Here is a 25,233-nt window from a genome sequence, read left to right on the forward strand (position 1 = left end):
TTGGTCAACTTACCTAATCTTACCTCTCTCATCTGTATAATGGGGATGATAATCATACTGGACTGAGAACATCGACATAGAAAGGACTTGATGAGTTAATATGTATAATGCACTTAGGTCAGTGCCTGGGACACAACAACTATTCTGACAACATTAAAATCTCCATGTGGGGAAAAAAAATAACCAGATTGATTGCTTACCAATTTAATGCTAGGAATGAATCTTTACACTAAGTTGAGCATCTCCCTTTAAGTGATGGGTTTTAGTGTGGGCATAATAGTTATATAGTATGTTTCCCATTCAGCCATTTAGTCTGAACTTCCCCAAGTTTTTCAGGAATTTTGAATCACAAATCTAGAAAGGATCTGACACATCAACCGTTGAACCTATATGCAGCTAAAACAATGGAGACTGGAGTGGAGGTGAGGATGCGGACATAGCCAGGGCTCCAAAACAAAAACACCAGAATCCAGAACGAACAGGTAATTTTTGGACCCCTGCTCTTTCCACAAGGTGTTGGAACTGGGAGTGGGACTGATGAATGGAATACTCTTGGCTTTCTAGGCATGCTACCCTGTCAAGAAGTTATTAACTCAGTATTTCTTTGTGTTCTATTATGGTAGGAACAATGCTAGATGCTTAGGATAAAATGGTGAGCAAGAAGTCTGATTACCAGGCTTCTGAAGATCACACTATAGCAGGGAATGCAAAATGATCATGGAAACAGATGCTGATTACAAGTGTGTAAAAGTCTGCAAAGTCTATGTAGTCTTAAGAACACAATTAGTAGAAGAATTTGGCCCAGTAAGGAAAGGCTTCTCCAAGGGAATACCAACTGAACCTCAACTGGGCAAGAATGAGGGAAGGAAAGAAGAGTGCATCAGATGGAGAAATCAGCAAAAACCCGGTGACAGGTGGAAGAACGGAGGGCCAGGGTGATTGAAGCACCAGAAGTAAGGGGCAAAGGGATACACCGAGGATGAGGTCGGAGAAGGAGGTTGGGGTCAGATCTATACAGTCCTTCAATATCACTTTAAATATCTTGATTTTTATCCTAAAAGAAATGGGAAACTATTGGAGAGTTTTAATCAAAGGGATGACATGACCAAAATTTCCTTTTTAAAGAATGGCTTACTGTAGGATGCTGATCAAAGAAAGACACGAGTAGACACTGGGATTACACACCTAGGGTGGTGTCAGGGTAAATGGAGAGGTGTGGATGGGTAGATTCAAGATATATAGGAAATAATATCAGTAAAACTTGGTTAGATTAGACCAGAGGGCTTGGGGAGAGAAAATGGGAGGCACGATGTCATGCCCAGTCTCTGTTTTGCAGAATTGGGTAACTGGGGAGTGATGTCATTAACTGGGAGAGGGAATACTGAAAGAGAACTAGAGTTTTGGGGGAAGCAGAAGAGATGGAGGTACTGACCCAGGTACCGGATTTAAGGAAATGTTTTTAAAGACTTCAAATCCATTTAGCTTAGGTTTTTTTAGTATTTTATTATGGCACACAGGATAGAATATGGTACAGTGTTTACTTCAAGTAATTCTGAAACCAACCATTTCCATTTAGCTAAAGTTACTTTTTTTTTTACATGTAATTCACACCTGTCTTAGATTTATCATGTGTAGCATCCCATATTTAATGAACATAAATGTAAAAAGCTTGGTTTCTGAGGCGACTCCTAGTCTTTACAGAAGCCAATATACTAAGAATCTTCATAGTTCAAATCCATAGCATCATGACAAATAAATTATTTTACCTATTTGTGTGGTGACGTTTATTTAAACAGAAATAGGTAGTATGAAGAATCAGATAAACTTAAATGGAGATGACTTTGTTCTCAGGTTAAATTCATTGACTTTTGAAAGTTGTCTAAAGAACAAATACTAAACGAAATTAGCTGACAAAGCAATTGTGTAAGAACAAAAGCAGAAGAGCAGATAATCAGTAATTTCATCTACATTCCACATCAAGCGCAAGTGTAAGAGCTTTCATGACTTGACAGTGAACAGGGAGGATGAATGGGGCATGTGTTTGATGCAATGTCCAACCAGTTAGAGCTATCACTGAAATCCAAATATTTCCCAGTAAAGACATGCAGAGCAGTGGCAATGCAACATACAGGTACATAACCTCCTCCCTTTACTAACCAATAACAATTTCATTATCTATATCCATAGTGTTTTAAAAACTTTAAAATGGGTGGCATCAAATGTTTACTTTGAGGCAACGTAATCAGGCTATTAACACACTGAATCATGAGCTCAGGATTGCAGGCAACATGTTTGCAATGGCAAATAATCTTTGATATTCGTACTCTGTCCGTCCAAGGTTATACATGGGAAAAAAATTCTTTCTGATTATGTCAGTTGCTTGGGTTTCCACTTCTGCCCATGATATTCAGACAATATTAAAATAATATGGTTATAGTAATGGATGGGTGGGATTCATATTCTATACACATTGCATTAATTATTAAATTACCTATTTACCACAAAAGGTCTATTTATCATATTACACCATTGCCTCCAAGAAAACCATTCCCAACATTATAAAGTACATTTCATGGGACAGAGTATATTGCTAATTATAAAAGAAGAATCCCAGAGACTCCTATTTACTCAAGTTTATTATCAGCAACATTTCTGAGGGGAGCGATTTCATGAATGGTCATGACCTAACTGTATCCCTCCGAATTACCGATTAGTGGGAAAACTGCACTGTAATTGTTAAAATTTAGGACTTAAAAAAAAAACTTGGAGGTTGATGGTCCGCTTGGCTTATATTGGTGCCTTAAGATATTTTAATTAAGTCCACAACCACAGCAAGAAATGTCATTCAGTATAACTTTATTTACTATTTATTGCACATGATTCGAGGTCTTTAATTTCTAACCACCAAAGGTTCAAAGGACTATTTTTACCATGGAGTTTAACATTAACATTAGTGAATTCATTTATTCATGTTTTTTTTTTATTGTAAACATCTGAATTATTCACATTGCCATAGATCCTGAACTCATAAGCGTGGACCATGCACAGGCTGGCAGCAAGCCAGGAAGCCACTCTGCAAGCAAACAGATACTCTGCATAAGGAGAAAAGTCATTAGCACAACATTGAATGTCCAACCTAAGTCATCTCAGAATTATACATATATTGACTTCTTAATTCATATAGTATCTGGAACTCAACTGGTTGGTTGGTGATGGGGTTGACCTGATTTCGGGAGAATTCTTCCTGGAAGGATTAAGGACAGGGGGGCTCAATCTTTCTTTTTAGTTGCTTGCTCCTCCCCAGCACCTTCATCTTTTTTCTCCTCCTCTTCAGCTTCTTTGGTTTCTTCTCCTTCTTCGCCTTCACCTCCTTCCTCTTCCTCCTTTGCCTCCTCGGATTCTTCCTTGGCAGCTTTAAGATAAAAAGACAATGTACAAACTGCAAGTCCAGGGCAAGTCATTCAAAACATTTCTGCTAAGGTTTTGTGTGGTACTTCAAATGTCAGCTTCACCCAAACTTCCTAGCTCCATCTCCCAACACACATGCGATTGACAATGCTGGCCCCTGAACTCAATAGCTCCTTCTTAGAAAAAAGCCAAAGAGCAAAGAACTATTATAAAAAATATTTCTGTTCTTAAGGCCACCAAACTGCTGGGTCAAATAGATTTTTTAAATGTGTAATGAGAATAAAAAGACAGCAGGAGGAGAAAATTTTGAAATGTTACTTTCCAAAAAGCTACCAAGCTAAGCAGAGGACAGCCAATTTGAGAAAGTAGGTACTCACGAAAGGCTTGTCAAACACCTGAAGGTATTATTTATGATTCTAAAGTCATATGTGCATAAAACTTCCTTGGCATAAGCAAGGCTTCATTTCTCCTACCCGTCACCTAGCAAATACCTGATTGCTCTTGACCTTGTAGGGATTTCCTTTTTACCATACCTTCTTCCTCTTCAGCTCCTTCTTCTTCAGCAGCTTCTTCCTTCTCCTTTTCCTCCTCCTCAGCTTCTCCTTCAGAGGGGGGTTCGTCCTTGGCTTCCTCGGCCTTTGCAGCCTCGATGGTCTCCTCCACCTCGATCTGTTCCTCCTGGACGTGGCTGGTGTAATAAGATGGGAAGGAGCGAGCAGACATCAAGTAGGAGCTGGTCTGTAACCCACCATAGGCAGATCGGCCGAAGACCTGAGAGCTCTGGGAGTAGCCGCTGGTTATGCTTCCCACGCTGGTGAAACTGAGTCGGGTCTCCTCACCTTCCAAGAGTTTCCTGGGAAGGCAAGGGAGGATGGGTTAATAAACACTAACACAGGAAATATGTTGAACTTGCCTGCTCTCAGCCCACCACTCATCATCCTCCCCTAAATACCACCCTTAAAGGCAAAGGAGAGCAGGAGCAGGTGCAAGGCTGGGAATTATCAAAACTTCATGACTGGGGATATTGTGCCTACCATCAGGAAAAAAAGAAACAGAAAAACGAACAAAATAGTCCTGTCTATTCCATTTAAAATGTAACGAGAAACTAGGAATAGAATTCATTAATATCACAGGGTCAAATTCTTCCCTATTTGTCTAAATACCTTCTTGGAAAACGCCAAAATGCAAACAGTTATTTCGAAGGACTATTCTTAAGGGCTTCTGACTCAATATAAATGAAACCTGATTTTCTTCCTAAACCACAATGGCTGCTACCAGCCCACTGTTTTTACCTGTAAGCTGCAATCTCAATGTCTAAAGCCATCTTCACATTGAGCAAGTCTTGGTATTCTTTAAGGTACCGTGCCATTTCACTCTTTGTGGTTCTCAATTCATTTTCTAATTTGTTGATTGTGTCCTGTTGGAGGACCAAAAAGAAAAAAAAAAATCCAGGCATAAATCCCAATTGCTATCATTTTAGTGTATTACAGCTGCAAAGGCCTAACCTACATAAAACCAAAGTGCACTCCTTAGATAAGATGTCCCCTAAAACAACTGTCTTTTCTCTTTTTTAACCTTTCTTTCCTTGTATTAAAAAAAAAAAAATCCAGCTCAGGAAGCATGAAATGAAAACCAAATAAAAATAAAAATAATTTAAAAACCTGATAGAAGAAATATTCGTCTTTGTTTTCTTCTAATTGCTACTGTCTAATGATCATCATAAAATGCCTGCAAAAAATTTTTGGTTGATTAAAAAAAAAAAAAAACTTTGTTTCACATTCATTAGTTAACTATCCAAGTGAAGTGGAAGAAATTACTCCATTTCTTTACAGGAGTAGGAAGTAGCTAGCTAAAAAAAAGAAAAATGACAGTCATTGTATCTAAAATATTTTCTATGTATCTATATTATTTTTTTCTCCTTCCCAGAAAATGGAGACCCTTAGAAAAGAAATGTCTTTTTGTGAACATCATTACCTATTCCAATTTTGACTGCACTCCTGTCTACCTAAGGGCAAGGAGTGGTCGATAAAACTAGTCTCAAGCATGCTTGGTGACAGGTAGCCTGCAGAACTAACGAGAGCTGTGTGCTGTATTTATGAAGCTGATGGTCCAATGTGGAGGGCAGAGCGACCTGTGGTTAGTGAAGGACATTAGAGAGACAGGCCAGAGGCAACGCCCAGCTCCCATCCCCTCCGCCCACCCCACCCTACCCTGGCAGGGCTGGGCAGCTTTCATGCGGAGCTAGATACAGCTGCACCAGGCACGTCTCCTCGGACTGCAGTGGGGCCCCCACCCCCGGCCTCCAAGTGCCCCACCCCTCCCACACGGTCCCCAGGGAGCCAAGTTCTACTGGCTCATAGCTACCTGCGGAGGCCTCCTCGGTGGTCTCCACGTTCCGGGCGCGCCCCCCACCCTTCCCCCACCACTTGCTCCCGCAGCTCCCTCCCCGCCCCCACTGCGTTGTGCACCGTGCCAGACCTGCATAGCACTAATGTCGGCGTTCTGCTTGTCCTCCAGCTCCTGCAGCTGCTTCTCCAGCGCCTCGTTCATGCCCCGGCAGGCTTCGATCTCCAGGGTCTTGGCCTTGAGCAGGCGGCGGCTCTCGGACACCTCGTCCTTGGCGGCGCGCACGGCGTCGGTGTTCTTGGCGGCGCTCTCGGTCAGCACGGTGAAGCGGCTCTTGAACCACTCTTCGGCGTTCTGCATGTTCTTGGCAGCCAGCTTCTCGTACTGGGCGCGGATGTCCTTGAGCGCGGCGGAGAGGTCGGGCTTGGAGGACACGTCCATCTCCACGGAGATCTGCGCGTACTGGATCTGCGCCTGCAGCTCGGCGATCTCCTCTTCGTGCACTTTCTTCAGAAAGGCGATTTCGTCCATCAGGCTGTCGATGCGCTTCTCGAGCTCGGCGCGGGCGAGGGCGGCCTCGTCGGCCCCTTTGCGCGCCTCCATCAGCCGGCCCTCGGCGTCCTCGCGGCTCAGCACCTCCTCTTCATAGCGCGCCTGCAGGTTGCGCAAAGTCTCCTCCAGCCCTTCGCGCTCGCCCTGCAGCGCCTGCTTCTCGTTGGTGGCGTCTTCCGCCGCCAGGCGCAGGTCGCGGATCTCCTGCTCGTACAGCGCCCGGAAGCGGGAGGGCTCGGAGTGCTTCTGGCGCAGCACCAGCAGCTCGGCTTCCAGCACCTTGTTCTGCTGCTCCAGCTCGTGCACGCGCTCGATGAAGCTGGCGAAGCGGTCGTTGAGGTCCTGCAGCTGCGCCTTCTCCTGGGTGCGGATCGACTTGAGGTCGTTGCTGATGGCGGCCACCTGGCTCAGGTCGAGGTTCTCGAGACTGGGCATCAAGGAGCCGGAGCTGGAGGAGTAGCTGCGGCGCACGGACAGCGAGGACGAGACCGGCGCGGAGTAGCTGGAGTAAGCGGAGCGCGCGGTGCTGTAGCCGCTGCGCACGCTGGAGATGTGCACCCGGGGCGTCTCCACGTAGCGCCGCTTGTAGGAGGTCGAGTAGTACGGCTCGTAGCTGAAGGAACTCATGGTGGCGGTCGGAGGCCCTCCGGCTCGCAGCGGAGGTGGGGGGGCCTACGGAGAGAGAAGAAAGGGGAGAGAGGGAGAGGGGAAGGTGGATGGCTGTGTGCGGCTCGGCGCGGTCCTGCCACCCCTATTTATACGCGGGGAGCATCTGACGCAGCCTGCGATCGATCACGGCGCGCCGGGCCAGGGGGGGGCAGCGCGCTGCTGCAGCCAAGGGGAGGATTCTGCGCAAAAGGGAAGGCGGGGGCGAGCGACAGGCGGCTCCGGGCTGCGGCGCTCGTCCTTTCCACTTACTTGGCTCCGAGGCCTGCGATTTTTTTCCCCCCCCGAGACCCCTTACCCCGCACTCATTTCCCTCCCCAACCCCCGTCCCCATCCTAGTTCCTCCCTGGACCCCGCATCACATGGATGCGCGTCCCCAATAATAGGTTCTCACTCCCCCACTGACCTCTTAGTTCTCTGTCTCCCCGCTGCCTTGGAGACACCCTCACCCCTAAGTCGCCCCTTCCCCACCACGGGCCTCTGCCATCATCCCCGTTGGGGCTTACGGGTGACTAGTGCCTCTAGGGGCTTTGGAAATTGAAGTGAAAAGTTTAAGCTTGTGTGCATTAAGCCTCCAATCGGGGGGAAAGTTTCCTGTTTCTTTGTAGCTGTTTCTGGCACTTTCTTTAATTCATGTCCCTTTCCCCTGGTGATTTTTCTTTCTGCTTAACGCGCTGCTTCTGCGCGCGCACACGCACACACACACACGTGAACCTGCGGCACTGCGGGTGTGGATTTGAGCGTTTCTGCCCCCCCCCCGTAGAGCCGTTAATATGAGCCTTCCAGTGTTCTAGATTTAATCGTTTCTTTCCGGAGAAAGAGTGTTTTCAGCGTGTGGAAGCGCGTAGGTGGGGGAGAGCCGAGAAGTGAGTTTGAAACTGAGCGGGGAGGAGGGGGGGGAGCCGACTTGCAAAGGCAGCGGCGAGCCCCGTAAGCCCGGTCCTTGGGACTGATTCACGCAGCCTGTATCTTCTCCATCAGACTGAATTCCCGCTGGACACCACCAACTCCGACACACCCAGAGCCCCTTTCCCTCTTTTTTACACCTGTGTAGCATCAACCTGATGATTTCCACAAGCCAGGCAGGTGGCTGGTCGTCAGAAGGAGGCTGCGGCTGCCAGCCCCGAGCGCGCCGAGGGCGGTCTCCCGGGAGGAGCACTCGGACCCCGAGACGTCTCGTCCTGGGGCAGCCGGCAGAGAGCCGCGTGATTCTTCCCCCGGTTCACTCTGGTAATTAGATTACAGACACAGCCAGAAATCCGTGGATTTTCTTTAGGAAACACCCCGATACCTGAAAACAGTAATGCACATTGATACAACCCTGCGGTCTGCAGAGCATTTCACACGCACGATGCTACGGAGTCCTGGTTTCACGGAGCGATTGCAGAGATTTAATAGGATCACTAAGGTTTTCCTACACGAGCACTCCATTTCTATTGAGTTTGTGTAAGGGGAGCGTTTGATGTGCAACTTACTAATTTTTTTTTAATAGCAAACTAAGGGGGGAAACAGGCTAACAGTTTGCAAAAAAAGAAAAGCCGGCACCTCTTTCTTTCCCTGTGAGGCTGAGACGGTGAAGTGCTTGGAGCGGGTACCACAGCCGCTCTCAGACATACTGCACTCCTCGCCTGGCAGGCAGGAGGGTGGGATGGGGCTTAGCATCCGGGGTTCTTTGCAGCTCTAAAGAAAAAGAAGAAAAAAAAAAACCTGCCTTTCCATATCCTCGTGCTCTTCGTGGCAGAGAGAAAGACTGCAGCTGAGAACTTGCATAGGATTTCTAAACAATATAGTTTCAAGTAATGCAATTTTAGAAACATGAACATTTGTAGTTGACTCTATGGAGAGGTCCATCCACATCACATTCTAGGATTTCAGGCCTGAGCTATTAGGCTCTCCCGGGTTGGGCTTGGCACTGAAAGGCACATTTGGGTCCTTATTCTAATAACTTTATATTGTATAGCTCATGTATCCTTGGCCTTCTCATTCATAGGTGATCCGACAGTGGGAAAGGCTTCTCTGGGGGAGAGAGAGAAAGGATGAGGGAGACAACCTAGGTAAGTCATAGTTTTTGCTTCCTCCCAATTACCCAGTTTGGCTGAAAAGTGGCATAATGGATTTGTTTTAGCCTGCCCCGTAGAAGCCACATTGGGCCACATCACTGTGTGTGAGCCTGCCTGCACATGCCACATCCTTGAATATTCATGAATTCATTTTCTTTCTGCCAGTTCCCTTCCCTCAGAGTTTCAGGTCACCCTCTGAGATCTTAAGTCCATCAGCGTTTTTTTTTTTTTCTTTTGCCACAGCTCCTGGCTGAAGCCTTTGACTGCAGAGGATGCAGGATGCTGCCCCAAGAGGGGGGAGGTGGCTGATGGGTGCTGCAGAGCCCCTGGAATGTCATGCAGGAAGGAAACCTGAGAGAGGGGTGCACCTGCTGTCATCCGTTGGGTGGCTGAGAAAGGAGGTGCAGTGGCCCTGCCCTGGCCGGACTTGGTGAGCAGGGAGTCGAGGAGAAGGGCAGATCAACTGTATTTCTGAATGTAGCTCTCTGGGCTTTTTAAAAATAGCTCCTGCCATAGCCGCCTCAAGCCTCACCACAGCCTGCTTTCCGGGGGCTCCTGAACCCAGCCCGTGTCTGGGTTTGGTTAGCCTACTTTCAGCCTTCCTCAGCTAGGCGCCTGCCTCTTTTTAAATATTTTGTCCAGTCATCCTCCTTTTAAAGTATTCTTCCCAGCATCTTGCTCTGAATGCCCATGTGGCGTTTGCTCTGTGTGTCAAAGCAAAGGTAAAATGAGCGACTTTAGAAAACCTGTTTAGAAAAAAGAATCTTGACTTTTTCTTCCCCTGTCGTGAATGTTTCTGCCTTAACATTGTTTGTGATAGTGTCTTTATTTCTTTAGAAGAAGGCTTTTGGGTCTTGATTCACACTCGTGCATTTTCTTTCCCTTTAAGCATTTCTCCACCAACATGAAATGGGTTGAGGGCTGCTAACAAAACATACTCTTAGGAGATACAGATTATTTTAAAAGCATATGTGGAAGTACGTGGATGAGACTCATTAATAGAACTCTATCTGTAATCCCCTAAAGGACTGTTTGAGGTGATGTAGTTAAAAAGTAAAATATATATATTCGCGTTACCACAGAGCTCATAAAATATAACTCTTAGAACTGCTGCAAAGCTGTTACTTCTCCAAGGCCAATAGAATCAGAAAACTTCAGATGAGTAGGACCAGATCCCTTTTGATTTCATTATTCTAAGGCTCTGTCAGAGCAGGAAGTTCTGTATGAGCATTTGTTTTGAAGAGCACAGTCTGAAATTTAGGCTGAAATTCTTAAGAGGCAAGCCTCAGAAAAGCATCAGCTGGGGCTGGGGGGTGGGGGGCAAGTGAGCAAAATTCTCCTACCACCAGTGAGCTGTAGGAGTGGTCCTAGTCCAGAACAACAGATAGGTCCCAGTCACCTCACCATCATGTAGAAACACCAGTGTCAGCATCCTTTTGAAGCAAGGAGGGATGAAGGAAATAAATATGTGCAGGATACCTACCCTATGACCAGCCTTTAATATCTACTATTGAATAATTACAAAATCCCCCTGGGATGGTGGTTGTTATTCAGCAAACAGCTGAGGCCCAGAAAGGTTAAATAATTTGCCAACTCACACTGTTACTCAGACCTAAGCTCTATCTGCTTCCCGTCTGAGTAGGGCTCTACTCCTGCACACATTGCAGCCGGTGGCATTTGCTGTTTCCATATGTCTCTGTGGAATTTGATAATTGCGTGCTGCAGTCTGCAGAGTGTGCATGTAGTAAACATCTCATGTTTTGAGGACACCATTCTGAACTGATTTAGATCAGGAGACTGTTAACGAGCATGTTAGCAGTCTCTCTGGACAACTAGTGATGACAATTGACTATGATTGTTGTAGATTTTTTAAATGGCCCCATGTAAAATTAAATGGAGGCTACCAGTGGACAGATAACCGGTGATGTCACCTTTTAGGCATTACTCTAAACATCGGTTTACAAAACACCTTTCCTGGGATTATGAGCTAAAATACCACTTGGCTGATCTAAGTTCCTTAAAATGACCGCATCGTGACTTCTGCCTTTTTTCCATTTAAAATAATTTCATTTTCTGCCCTTGTAAATAGGTTTGATAAAGTGACTTGAAAAATTTACTATAAAGAATAAGAGAAAAAAAAGAAAAGAAAAATGCTGGCATTTAATATCTCCCTATCAGAGATTATCATGCTTCTTGCAAATGTTTAACTTTATAAAAAGAAACATAAATAAAATCAACAGAAAATGCCTAATTGGAGGAAGCCACAAATAGATTTTTTCTGTTTCTTATCACTAGTTTCTTTCTTCATATGTTAGGCTCACCATAGGAATCATCACACATGAATCTTCCCATCTTTTGGGAAATATGTCTGAAAGAAAACTTTTCCCATTGTGATACAAAATATGCTTAATTTTATAGCATCACGTTGTGAAGTAATGCATCATAAAATGCGCTATGCAGCTATATAAGATTTAGATTGCAGCAGGAAAGGAATGTCATTTGAATAGATTAAGGATGAAAAGCACGTTTATATTCAAAACACGTGCGATATTAGAAATGACAGGAACTTGCTGCTGTCCAAGCAGAAATGATGATGATGGGATCAAACCCTAAATGCTTGCTCCACGGAACTAGCCAGGGTAATGTATTTCCTCCCCAGAGGCCTGCTCCATGGTGTCTTGCCCTTAATCACAGTCACCAGATGCAAGAGGTAAGAGGGTATGCCTGGGACATTAAAGGGCTTAATTTGCAGTCATTTCAGGCAGGTCCCAGCCATCACAGTCAGAACCCACAGTACTAACCCTGTTTGTTCAGTCGTGACTACAGGGGAATACCTGCTGCTGCTGTAGTTTGGGTCCTAACTAGCCACTGAAACATTCCATGCGGCACCTGGCTTTCTCTGCTGACCTTTACAGTGATTTAATAAATCAAGTGGAGGAATGTGAGATTTAGAGTTTGCAAAGATAGAGGATAAGCATTTCCGTCTGCAGGAGACAAAGCCCTGAGGTTGGCTCTTTCACAGCCCTGCTGGAGCCCATCCAGGGCAGCAGTTCACTTTCTCGCCAGTACTTCACCACTGCACGAATGCAGCAAATACTGCAGTATGATTGCAAATGGGCGGATCCCTGGATTCCTACAGTAAAGCAGGCAGGCTTCTCACCCCAGGATATGTAGCAATGGTGTTTGGTAAGTTGAATACATAAGAGACTGTCTGGGTTAGAAAAGTGAAACTTGATTGTGTCTAAATGGCTTGTTGATTGATTAAATAACTCATATGTTCATTCATCCATCGAATCACCAAATGTCAGCAGAACACTTACAACATGCACAATTCTGTGCAAGTGCCATGGGGCGGGGACTGGGGAGTACAAGGAGTTACGGCACAGTTCCTGTCTCCAAAGGGCTTGGAAAATACTTGAGCACGATAAAAAGACCAGCTACTGATACAGCAACATGGTTGCATCTCAAAAATGATACACTGATACCAGGTGAAAGGAGTCTTAGATGAGGGATACATACTGTATAATTCCATTTATATAAAATTCATGAACAGGCAAACTAATCTGTGATGGAAAAAAAAATCAGAACAGTTGTTGCCTCAGAAAGTGTGAGGTGGGGGATGACTGGGCAGAGGCACAAGAGCACTTTCTGGGGTGAAGGTATTGTTCTAGGTCTCAAGAAGTTTGGGTCGTGCAGGTGTGTGCGTTTGTCAAAACTCGGAATGTAACAGGATTTTGTGCATTACACTGAATGTAAATTTTACATCAGGAGAAAAAACTATCCACATAACCAATCACGTTATATACAGACAAAATGCATGCATGTGAAACCCAAAATACTATGCAAAATTTAAATAATAAAAGGCAAAATTCTAAGAGGTGTCATGAGGATGAGAAGAATGGTACAGGCAGTAATTGCTGTGGTTTTGGGCAGGGAAGAGGTCAAGTGAATGAAATGAATCAACATTTCTGTGACTGGTTACTATGCTAGATGCTTCGAGCAGGTATCTCGTTTAATCCTCATGGCCGCTCAGTCAAGTGGATATTCTTGTTGTTCTAAAGATGAGATATTGTATTTTTATTAGTTTGTTCCAACATTGCATTATAATTTGTTAGCAATCTTACATTGCTGCCTCACCCTGAATTTGTATGGACTTTAAAAAAAAAAAAAAAACTTTGAAATCCACGGTATTAATGTATACTGTGGCTTTTTAAAAAATGTAAAAACATGAGTTTCATTTATTTTCTTTAAATCCGATCTTTAATATAAACATTTTTGGTCCATTGTTCAAATCTGCTGTGATAGTTTTAAAACCTTCTAACTTTATGTCAAATTCAATAAGAATGAGTTTCCCAATTTTTTTTCATCAACACCATTAGAAATGTGCTCTATATGCTATGCTTCATAGGATTTTTGGGATTGGGAAGTAATTTCAATTTTTCCACTCAAATTCTCCACTGGTTTCATCCTCAGCAGCTTGTAGCTTTTGCTTTAACAATCCCTTTTACAGAGTGGATTACCTCCCTCTACATGTTAACCACTGGACATCACTTCTCAACAGAGCACAAATTCCTAGGGAGGTTGAGGCATTGGCAGCCAAAAAATGAGCTCTGGATTTTCACTTTGTGTTTCTTTCTCACTACATTCAGATTTCTTTTCTGTGTGATTCTTGTGGCATCCTCACATAGCAGAGATGATAGTAGTGATATTTACATGGAGAGCAGAGGTTTCCTAAGCCTTTCTATATCATATCACTGGGTCCTTACAGCAATCCTATGAGGCAGAAACATATCTGCAGATGTTACCACCCTCACTTTTTAAATAAGGATGCTGAGAGGTGTGCAGAGGAAAAGTGATTTACCCCAAACCATACCTCCTAAATCAGTGGACTCAGGGCTATAACCTTAAGTCCCTATCATCAAATTCAATGAGAATTTTCTCCTTAAATCTCACAGTCTCCTATGTCCTAGGCCTATCCTTTTTCAGATCCGTTCTTGGTGCCATTCCAAAAAGATAGGGAAGACTTGTTGCTTCTTACCTTCAGATTGGATATCTGTGGATGACTACTAATATTAAAGCCCCATCTCATTAGCTCTAATCATTGTTAAAGGCCAATATCAACGGAAGAGGTAAGAGTTAAAGCCGATGTTAATCCTTTGTACCGAAGATTGTACCTGAGATTGGTAATAGCTTTTGAAAGAAGAAAAGAGAGACAGAAAGAAAGCTTGAAGACTTTGAGCAGTCAGCATAGGGTAGGATGGGGGAAAAGACAGTAAGTGCTATGGGGGATAAGGTGGATGGTCAGAGAATAAGCCAGAAATTGCAGCAAAATATTTTTCATAGGCTTTAAGTTCACCATGCCTAAAGCAAAGCCTCTACTCCCAGGGTATGATTTGACTGGGATATAACCCATATTAGTTAAAACAAATTAAACCTGCAATGACCAGGATAGATTTAAATCAGGGAAGAATCCCAAAGCTTAATTTTGGGTTGTCTTCTCCCAACTGAACTTTGGCCAAGGAAATTCTGTGCATTGACAGGCATTAGTTAGTCTGAGCTTCTCAGCTCTTACATACTGGAGGAGGGGGCTCACCAATCAGGAAAGGAACAAATGGAAGAGTAACTAGAGAAGAAGCAAAATGTTAGAATTACCTGCCTATCAGGTAACCAAACCTGAGGAGAACTGATATAAAATGAGATCATAATCCTATAATGTAAGAGCCAAAGGGAAAGGAAAATTTGCATTTCATGTGAATAATTGTGTGCAATGTTAATAATAATTGCTTTGTGTCAGGTACCGTGTAAAATCATTTACTTGGATAATTTCACTTAACCATCACAAAGTCCTGATGAGTCGGGTATTATAATCACCCTCATTTTAAACATTTGGACACTAGCATTTAAACTAGAGACTAGGGGATCCCTGGGTGGCTCAGCGGTTTAGCGCCTGCCTTTGGCCCAGGGCGCGATCCTGGAGTCCCAGGATCGAGTCCCACATCGGGCTCCCGGCGTGGAGCCTGCCTCTCCCTCCTCCTGTGTCTCTGCCTCTCTCTCTCTCTCTCTCTCTCTCTCTGTCTATCATAAATAAATCTTTTAAAAAATAAAATAAAATAAAATAGAGACTAAACTGTATGCCTAAAGAGTTCAGCTATTGTGTGTCATTAACCTTCGCAGAACTCTAATGAAGGAAGTATTATTTTCATTCTATAAAGATGAGAATGAGGTTCAGACAATTCAAGAATGCTGGTCAAGATCTCAAAGCCAGGTCAAGGTCAAAGTCAGCCCTGTCAAAGTCTGTTGTAATTCTCTCACTTCTGCAATGACCAAAGTGCAAGGATGTTTTTCAGAGGTGCTATGCAAATAAACGCTCTCACTCTTTTTTCTTCCTATGAAGTATAAATTTGCATACTGATGCAAGAAAATGCTGCCATAATCAGGGTCAAGGGTGCTTAAATCATGTACAAGTAATTATAATGGTCATCTAAACAAAACACAATAGACACAAACCAAATAAGTCAACACTTTGCTTTATTAGCAAATTCCAAAAACAGACATCTATCACTGAAATAATTCGTAAAACTGAACTGCTCTTGAACATCTCTCTCCAGATCCAGACTTAATGACTTATTACTAACTAGCAATTCCTTTTATTATTATATTGTCTGGAAGAGAAAATCACACACTAAACCAGATTCCCCTCACCTTTCAGGATCACTTTATCCGACAAATTTAATTAACTGCACTACCAAATCGCATTAGAATAACAGATATGCTTTTGAATAGGTCTGAGATATTTCAATTTGCAAAGTGTTTTATTTTTCTTATGCCAAAAAAGTTTTTGCCCATACGTTACTTAATACTTGCTATAAAAGTTATCCAAATTAAAAATTTCTTCCAAATCAATCCCCTAGTCTAGAAATATTACTTGAATAAGGCACACAGCTCTGTCCTAACACTTAAATGTGCAGATAGGTGGAAGGCTCAGCTCTAAATAAAATCCAGAGCTGTCCAAAGGTGAAAGAAACTGCTCAAGGTGCAAAGCAATAGCAGTTCAAAAGGGAATCACTCCACTTCTGAGCTGGCCTTGACCCTAGATAGCCTCTCAGATCCTCTGCCAACCTGAGAATCTCTGATTCTAAAATACCCAGAGGTGAAAAGCCCTGGATAAGCTAGGACTGGGGAGCATTCACATCTTACTGTGGTCATGAATAGCATAACATTACTCCCAAAACTAGGACCTGCTAATACCTTAGTTCAGATATGAGCCAAAGATAGAATACAAGGAAATGCTGACAGAATAAGATGTTTGAGGGAAGAAAGACAGGGTTACTAATTGAAGTTTTGGAGGAAGATGTGTTTGCTTTATTTGCAAACTTTATTTAACTTTATTAAACTCATCTTTCCAGAACAGATGAACGCTAATAGAGAATATAATAGAACAGAATAGAGCTAATAATAAGTCACTGAACAACTGTCAATATTTTTATCAGTTGAATTGGTTCCCATTTGCCTAACACAATAGAATTCACTGTTTTCTCACTTCTGGTCTTTTCTTTTCATGGACTGTTGATAAAAGAAAGGAGAAAAAAGCAGACGCTTCTCCTACTGTTGCTTCCAAATCAAAAGTTGAAACAGAGCAGATACTAGGTCCATTTACATTTCTCTCCTAGGACTCAAAACCGCACATGAAAAATAGATCCCATGTTTTCTGTCTCTCATTACTTCTTTCTCAAGTCTTTGGTTCTTTATCTCCTCCTCAAATTTGTGTACTGCTAGTTTCCTTTTGAAGAAAGGAACCTCAGGATTTGAACTCAAAGCTCAGGGAATAGTAGTGTGTGCAGTCTGAGGTTAGAGAGAGGACATGCAATCTCTGGGTATCACTCTGGTAACCGTCCTAGATGATGCATAACCTGCTGTTGCTTCAAAAAAGAGGGGGAAACCATCTAACACCACTAGTATCATCTTTTTCCAGATAACTAAATGTTTTGTACATGATGTTCTGCACATAGTTTTGAAAGTCCACATAGTTTTGGGAAACCATGTAAAAGAGCAGAAAAAGTGCTAGCACTGAGGTTGAGGTATCTGATCTGAGATTTAGCTCTGTTGCTGAGCACAACTGTCTCAAACTGGGCCACATTTTCCCCTGGAGGGGTTGGAGGACTTTCCAAGAGGTTCACAGGTATAGACAGAACTAAGGGAATATATCTGCAGATCCCTGATGGCCATGTGCATGCAGTCTTTTGTAAAATCTATTTACTTGCAAACTTGTACTAATTCTCTGTCCCCACTTTCACCAAAAAATGAATAAGCTGAATCTGCAGCAATAAGATTTTGACAAAAATGCATTTAAATCGCATAGGATGATAAAATAATTTTATTTTCAACATTGTATGGATAAAGATGTATTGAAATGAAAAGTATTCTTATTGCAACCCTTTCTAAGTATGATGGGTTAAATAATGTGCCTCTGAGTGAAAAATAAACAGGTGCAATTCATAGTTATTTTGTTGACTATTATCAAGAGACTTGGTGAAGCCTCTTTTGGTATACTTCCCAGAAATGAAGTAAAGAAATTACTTTAATCAACCAGAGATAAACTCATATGCAAGTTAGCTGCTTTCCAAGTCTTTGCTTTTAACAAAATTAAGGAAGAACTTAATTGATTCAATGATAGATCATTAGAATATTTTTTATAATAGGTCAATATGTGCTTTTGGCCTAAAATTTGGAAAGATTCCAAATATTAACTGACATTGCTGAAACGATATAAGAGAACCTAAAAACTTCTATTCCTGTATACTTATGCTCACATACTTGTGTATATACTTGTATACTTTATACTTATTTAGGTAAATAAGATTTCGCAGCAATTTTGTATTTTATATATGTGTGTGTGTGTGTGCCCCCCACACACATGTGTGTATTTTTTAAAAAGAAAGAATAAAATCACTTTATTATTTATTTTAGTAATCAGTAGTATTAATTCATGCATATATGGATTAAAATATCCACTGTGAATAAAAGCTTATTCTTTATTTTAATGATTACTTATTAATTTATAAGCTGGCCATGCTTTGAACAATTGTGTACTAATAGTATTTATAAATCAACCCAGGAAATTATATAATACTTAGATACTTATAGTTACATGAAATAAAACACTTAATTTATATGCTTATACTTATTCATATGGCAGAAAAGAATGATAGAATTATATATTTTTAAAGACTTGTATTTAATCATTTGATGAAGAGAGAGAGCACAAACAGGGGGAGCAGCAGGAAGAGGGAGAAGGAGAAGCAGGCTCCCTGTTCAGCAGGGAGCCCAACTCAGGGCTGAATCCCAGGACCCTAGGATCATGACCTGAGCCCAAGGCAGTTGCTTAACCAACTGAGCTACCCAGGCACCCTGAATGATAGAATTATAATTATATATGTAAGATTCTATATATAATACATAGATATATAAATCTATAACAAGATTTACAAGCATAAAATATGCTATATGGGGATAAAATAATGTGGAAAAGAGTAATGGTAATAAAAGTTCAAAGAGAAAAAAGAGTTACAAAATTGGTAAACGGTAAAGAAGAGCTTATTCATGCATTTTTTAAATGAGTGGTGAGGGATCCCTGGGTGGCGCAGAGGTTTGGCGCCTGCCTTTGGCCCAGGGCACGATCCTGGAGACCCGGGATTGAGTCCCACGTCAGGCTCCCGGTGCATGGAGCCTGCTTCTCCCTCTACCTGTGTCTCTGCCTCTCTCTCTCTCTCTCTCTCTCTGTGTGTGACTATCATAAATAAATTAAAAAAATTAAAAAAAAATAAATGAGTGGTGATGAGTAACACGTTGATATTATATTCAGATTCCATTTGATAGGTTTAAATGGGTAACTTAATTTTATTTTGAAATATCTATGTTTAAGATACATTGGAAGTTACAACTTTTGCAACTATTTATACTTACAATGAAAAGTTGTAGATATCAATTAAAATCAAGAGAAACATTACGTAGATTTCCAAAATTTTTCTAGGGACTGTGTGAACAAAAAGTGTTTGAAGAATACTGCCTTGGGGAAAAAAAAAATGAAAAGAAAAAAGAACACTGCCTTGGGCAAAAGATTTGAGCAGACATTTCCCCAAAGAAGATAAATGAATGGTTGACAAACACATGAAAAGATGTTCAACATCATTGGACTTTAGCAAAATGCAAATCAAAACCACAATGAGCTATCATCAGAATGAATACGATAAAAAGGACATACACTAACAAGTGTTAGCAAGAATGTGGAGAAATTTGAACCTTCAAATATTGTTAGAAGGAATGCTAAATGGTGCAGCTACCTTGGAAAACAGTTTGGCAGTTTCTCAAAATATTGAACAGAGCTATCGTACGATCCAGCAATTCTACTCCTAGACTGTGGTGATGGTTGCATAATTACACAACACACTCAAAACTATTAAATTTAACATTTTAAACAGGAGACTTTTATTGTATATAAATTACATCTCCTTGAAACTGTTTTAAAATGCCACAAATACAATACATACATACATACATACATACATACTTGTTAGAATAAATGAATGTTCTTTCATTATGTTTACTCTGCTTGCTTGGAGGCAGAAGGAAATGATCAAACTCTTTGAGAGAGCGCGGGGAAGAATGGGACTATTTCCCTGTCCCTCCACATTGGCAAAGTGGCCCAGAAAGTCAACTGAACCAGCATGAAGCTCAGTCTAGTCAGGACTGGACAGAGCCTTCTACAGACAGTGAGTCCCAGTGGTTCACGTTTCAAGGTCAAGGTTGTAGATTTTATCCATCACAACCAGGTGTCTGTTCTATGGTGAGAACTGAAAACAGTTAATGGAGCTCCACAGCATTCTCTTTTACACAAAAGAATTTACCCAATTTCTTTCTATTGCCTTTCATCGGTAGACTAAGTTGGATTTTCCAGCAGATTATCAACCCTAGAAAGTGGAACAATTTGGTTATAATGCATCCAGGAGTATGAGAGAGGAAATAGACAAGCAATTAATTCTCAGTCTCTCTGCAAACACTACAGAGATGGCTGCTTTTGTCTACCTCTCAACTGAATACAAAGAACTAAATTCATAAATTCCAGCTTAAGTTTAGGATGTATTGAATATTCTTTTTCCTAATGTGTACCTCATATTTGAATAGCATAATGAAATAAAACAAGGAGTCAGAAGATCACATATTAAAGCGCTGTCACCCCAGTATTCCTTTGGAAGCCTGTGTACCTATTATAGCTATATTCTCATCGCTTGACATTTTGTTGTTGTTGATTTAGAGACAGTATATAAGCTACACAAAGAAACCAGCTGCCTTTACTTTCTAGTTATATCACACTCTTCTTACAAGCATACCCAGTTTTATCTATGACTTTATTTCTAGTTTGGATTCTCAGTGACTTTTGGCCATTTCCAAAAAGCAACAGATAAAAATGGGCCACCAATGATAATCTTCAAAATAATGGGATTTAGTCACGTTGTTCTAAGGACATTCCCCAATATAAAATTTCCAGCAATATTTGGAATGTTTCTGCTCCCTGACAAAGTATTTACTGCCATACCTCTACGTCATTTATTTTTGCTCCTATTCCTTGATTTGCTAATTTGAGACTCAACTGTAAATGAGAATGTGTATCTTTCTTAGTACACTTTTTAGTTCTTCAACTGGCTACATTTGTAAGTTTGAATAATACATTTAGACCTCTACTGGTTTATCAGATAGCGATGAGGAAGAGCTCCACTTTTTTAGGATGAGAATATTAACATTAAAGTCTCTTCTCTTCACTTTGGTTCTCTCTCCCTTTCTCCCCAACTTTGCGATCTGTACGTTTACTTTAATGTTGTTAAGGCTGGAAACTTTATCCTATGTCCCATATTAACCAAAAATAGTCTCCTATGCTTTGTCTATAATGATTCCAAAAACCAACCTGTGGCATTTGGCTTCTTAGAACTATGTAAATAAAAAAAAAAGAGAGAAGAGAACTATGTAAATACTACTTGCTGCAGAGGAAAGAACTATGCTCTATTTCCTTTCTTGACCATCTTCTCCATCCTCTTTGGAGTTTCTCATTTCTCTGTTTTCCTTCAGTCTTGGCTTTTCATACCGTCAATTTGTCCAGCTCCCTTATTATAGTACCTGAGACAAGAAGTCTTTTGTCTCAAAGCCTGCTTCAGCTTCAGGCTCTTGCTGTAGGCGGACTTGACAGTCCTCCACGCATCCAGGCATCCTGAGGTTTCCTTTATTTTCAGTCCTGGTTTGCATCCATTCCTGGGTCTCATGTTTTCCCCTTCCCCTACTTAAAATTTTGTTTTTGTAAAACTCAACTTCAAGTGAGAATCAGCAGGAGGTAAACTTCCTGAATCCCTGCATGTCTGAAAGTGTCTTGGTTTGCCCTCTCACCGCAATGACACTTTCCCTGGGTATATAGATTTCAGAAAACAAAACATCTTCCAAGTAATTTATTTATATTTTCACCAATTTATTTGTATATTCACTTGCATTTCTAAGAGCTTTCTCATTCTCTCTTCTTTAAAAAAATTTTTTTTATTTATTTTAGAGAGAGAGCAAGCGTATGTGTGCCCAGGAGCTTGAGCAGGAGGAGGAGCAAAGAGGGAGGAGAGGCAGGGAAGAGTAGAGAGGGAGGAGTAAATGTAAGAAGAGTAGTGGAGGAAGAGCAGAGAGTGAGGAGCAGAGGGGAAGGGAGAGGGGAAAGACTCTCCAGCAGACTCCACTGCTAACTACAGAGCTCCAGCAGGGGCTGGATCTCACAACCCTGAGATCTTGACTGGAGCTGAAACCAAGAGTCCAACATTTAACCGACTGAGCCACCCAGGAGCCCTCCCATTATGTCTTCTTTATCACAGTATCTGATTATTGTTTTATAGGAATAATTAGTCTTCAATTTCTTTATGAACAGTAATGAGGTTAAAACAGAAGTTGACTTCAGTTTTACTGGATTACATGTTTCCTTCAGGGTTAGATTTTTTCCGTTTCCTTGGCTTTCTTTTCTTTATCACAGGGTTTCTTCAAAGGTCTGCTTTGAGCAATCCATGATTGCTTATTCACACTTAAGACTAATAAAATGGAGAAGCTCCCTGGGAGACCTGTGAATCTGGGTGGGGGTTGCTGAATGATTTTTGTGACAGGATGGGATTTGGCCTTTATAAGTTGCTTAGCACCATTACCACCAAAAATGTGGAAGATTTTATTCTGAGGTGCTAATTCCCACACTTCTGTAGTTCTTCCTACACAATTCTTTTGGTCAATTTCTTCAGAAAAATGTTCTTTTCCCTTAGTATTTATGTAATGAGATGAAGCTAGGGGAAGGGAAGTGGTCCACATGCCTTAATGCCCACAGTCCTGCTTGAGGCGAGTAACAGGGAGTTAGGGATCATGGAACAGGTCAAACATTCCAGAAGACTGCCCATCACTCTCAGGGTTCTGTGTCATCCCCCATTCCTGCCCTGTTTTATCTGCAGTCTCTGCAAGGGGACCTCTCACAGTGGGCAGGGCAGCAGCCACCTGACTGTGGGAAGTTTTGGGGGGCTCCATGCAAATTCAGGGTTTGGTCACAACCCTTTCACTTGCAATTGATTTTCCCAACTGTGTTAAACTCTCCTTCCCTAATGAGTCCTGTAAACTGTTCTGAGATTATGTAATTCTTCATTTCTTAATTATCATGCTAATGGTGTCTCAGCAGAGAGGATGAATATGTTCAGTTCTTATCTTGAATCAGATAGCTTTATTATTCAGTTTTTACATCTCACATGTAGAAAAAAAAATTACACACAAAATGTTTAAATCAGTTCTATCCACATTTCCACCAGCCCAGTCTAAACACTGATGTCAGATAAGTTGATAATCAAAAGCAGTGGGGAACCTGGCGGCTCAGTTGGTGGTTACTGGTTACATGTCTGCCTTTGGCTCAGGTCATGATCTCAGGGTCCTGGAATCCAGCCCAACATGGAGCCCCACATTGAGTCTCAGGCCAAGCCCCACGAAGGGCTCATTGCTCAGTGGGGAATCTGCTTCTCCCTCTCTCTCTGTCTCTCCCCCCAGCTCGTGCTCCCTTGGGTGCTCTCATTCTTTCTCTCTAATAAATAAGTTTTTCTTTTTAAAGCAGTAAGCATCAAAGACCTAAAAATATGTGTGTCTCTGTGGGTGTGTGTATATTTCATGGGCCATATTTTCTACCCATATTTTAAAGTCGTACCTGTTCACAATCTGTTTCTTTCAGGATTGCACAATGGTAATGTGCCTTTTAAAAAATGGATAACAGATTTTTATTGAAAAAAATTCTAAGCAGGCATAACCAGCTCCTGGAAAAATTTTTTGCATTACAGCTTGCAGAGACTTATAAAGAACATTAAACACCATCTATCTCTTGCTCATCTGTCAAGTATTATCAATTTTGACAGATTTTCTTAGGATTTTACAATAAAAAATTGTGAGCACAAAGACCTCTACCTAGATTTCCTCAGACTCCTCATCTTTCTCTCCCAGTGGCAACCAATAGACTGAATTTAGTATTACTCCTTTGTATACTACTGAGATTCACTATAAGCAATCTGTATATATCTATAATAATATAGACATATTGGTCACTAATAAATACAATCATGTTTGTTTATTTATTTATTTATTTATTATTTTTGAAAGAGAGAGTGTGCACATGCAGGGATGGGGGTGGAAGGGAGGAAGGGCAGAAGGAGAGAGAGAATCTTAAGCAGGCTTCATGCCTAGCATGGAGCCTGATGTAGGGCTCGATCTCACAACCCTGAAATCATGACCTGAGCTGAAATCAGGAGTTGGACACTTTATTGACTGACCCACCCAGGTACCCCTTCAATCATATGTTCTTTTCTTTGATTCAGTATTAGGTTTTCTAGCATTAAATTATCTTTACATTACTATAATCAGGTAGGTAGATAGATGATAGATAGAAGGGTGGATAGATGGGTTCGTGCAGTTGTAAAATTGTCACATCTTTCTGGTAAATAGTTGCTTTTTCCATTATATATTTATAGTCTTTACCCCTAAGTAATCTCTTACAAATAGATAGCTAGATTTTTTTCTTTTTATTCAGTCTGATGATCTTTAGCTTTTAATTGTTACATGAATTCACATTTATCATAATTACCAACATATTGTATTTATTTCTACCATGTTACTTTATGCTTTCTGTTTACCCTGCTTTTCCTATGCTTATTTTTTTTCTCTTGTTCTGCCTCCATTTGGATTGGTTGGGTTTTTTTTTTTTTTAATTTCCCTTTTCTCTCTCTTCTGCTTTAAAATTTGTAAACCTCATTTTTTTCTAATAGAAAGTTAGAGTCACTGAAGTCTACATTTAGTCACTGCAAAGTAGCCAGTGTCACCCATCAGCACCCCATTTCCACCAGCCCACTCAGGCAGCTGTTAGAGGCTTTGCATTCCCTCCCAGCTGCATCATTTCCTCAATGAAAATTCCCACTTAGTTGCAAGGTGGGAAAAAGACCCTGGATTTTAAGTCCGAAGTCTTGCATTCCCATCCCAGTTTCACACCTCACTGAATGGAGGGTCTTGAACAAGTAACTTTATTGAGTTTTAATTTTCTTACCTGTACACAGAGTCAAGTATATGGCTACATATGTGTTGGGAGCATGAAGGAAGATAATATATGTAAACTATTGCATTATTTGGGTAGTCATAGGTAGACAATAACTTTTGGCAGTTTCTCAGTTGGCTTGTTTTATCTTCAAAGTCTTGATCTTGAGTCCCAAAAGGATCATTAATACAAATATCTTGATGTTTTGGTTCCTTTTTAGGTAAGGGTTTAGTGTTGTTTATTTTGTGTACTCTCTATCATATCATTTTTGTGTTGGCTATAAGACATCAGCATTAGTTTCCAAGCTATAATCCTATCTATCATCTTCTGATAGACCTCAGCAAACCGAGGTTTCTGAATAATTTACGTTCTCTTCTTCCAAACTGGACCATTAAAATTTTCTCAGCTTTCCCTCAGTTTGCTAAACCTTCCCAGAGTTACACAGATATAATTGCTCAGACGTGATCCTGATGGAGTAAACATTCAGGCCAACAGGAAGCGAGGAACAGGTCCATTTTACAGTTCACTTATTTTCTTAGTTCAACTTGGTTGCTAAAAGGAAGCAGGAAAAAATTCAAAAGGCAG

At 41.4% G+C, this 25,233-nt stretch overlaps 1 protein-coding gene and 1 long non-coding RNA gene across 2 annotated transcripts; one reads left to right on the top strand and one right to left on the bottom strand.

Annotated features, from left to right (window-relative positions):
- Positions 1-1,483: 1,483 nt before the first annotated feature.
- NEFL (neurofilament light chain) lies at positions 1,484-8,672 on the bottom strand. The gene is made up of 4 exons (XM_026007910.2): positions 5,887-8,672; positions 4,701-4,825; positions 3,942-4,261; positions 1,484-3,412 (listed from the first exon to the last, which is right to left on the bottom strand). The coding sequence occupies exons 1-4, from the start codon at positions 6,931-6,933 to the stop codon at positions 3,270-3,272; spliced, it is 1,635 nt and encodes a 544-aa protein (XP_025863695.1). The 5' UTR covers positions 6,934-8,672; the 3' UTR covers positions 1,484-3,269.
- Positions 8,673-8,952: 280 nt separating this feature from the next.
- On the top strand, positions 8,953-13,097 carry LOC140593836 (uncharacterized). The gene is made up of 2 exons (XR_011994162.1): positions 8,953-9,026; positions 9,276-13,097. It is a non-coding gene; the product is annotated as an uncharacterized lncRNA (long non-coding RNA).
- Positions 13,098-25,233: the final 12,136 nt, after the last annotated feature.

Source organism: Vulpes vulpes, chromosome 9, assembly GCF_048418805.1.
Source record: "Vulpes vulpes isolate BD-2025 chromosome 9, VulVul3, whole genome shotgun sequence".
Lineage (NCBI taxonomy): Eukaryota > Metazoa > Chordata > Mammalia > Carnivora > Canidae > Vulpes > Vulpes vulpes.

Bases quoted from the DNA above. Each gene is read 5' to 3' on its own strand.
- NEFL (XM_026007910.2), bottom strand. From the start codon at position 6,933: ATGAGTTCCTTCAGCTACGAGCCGTACTACTCGACCTCCTACAAGCGG. The intron at 4,826-5,886 runs GTCTGGCACGGT...GTCCTCCAACAG, and splicing joins CCGACATTAGTGCTATGCAG to GACACAATCAACAAATTAGA. The intron at 3,413-3,941 runs GTATGGTAAAAA...TTTATCTTAAAG, and splicing joins AGGAGCTGAAGAGGAAGAAG to CTGCCAAGGAAGAATCCGAG.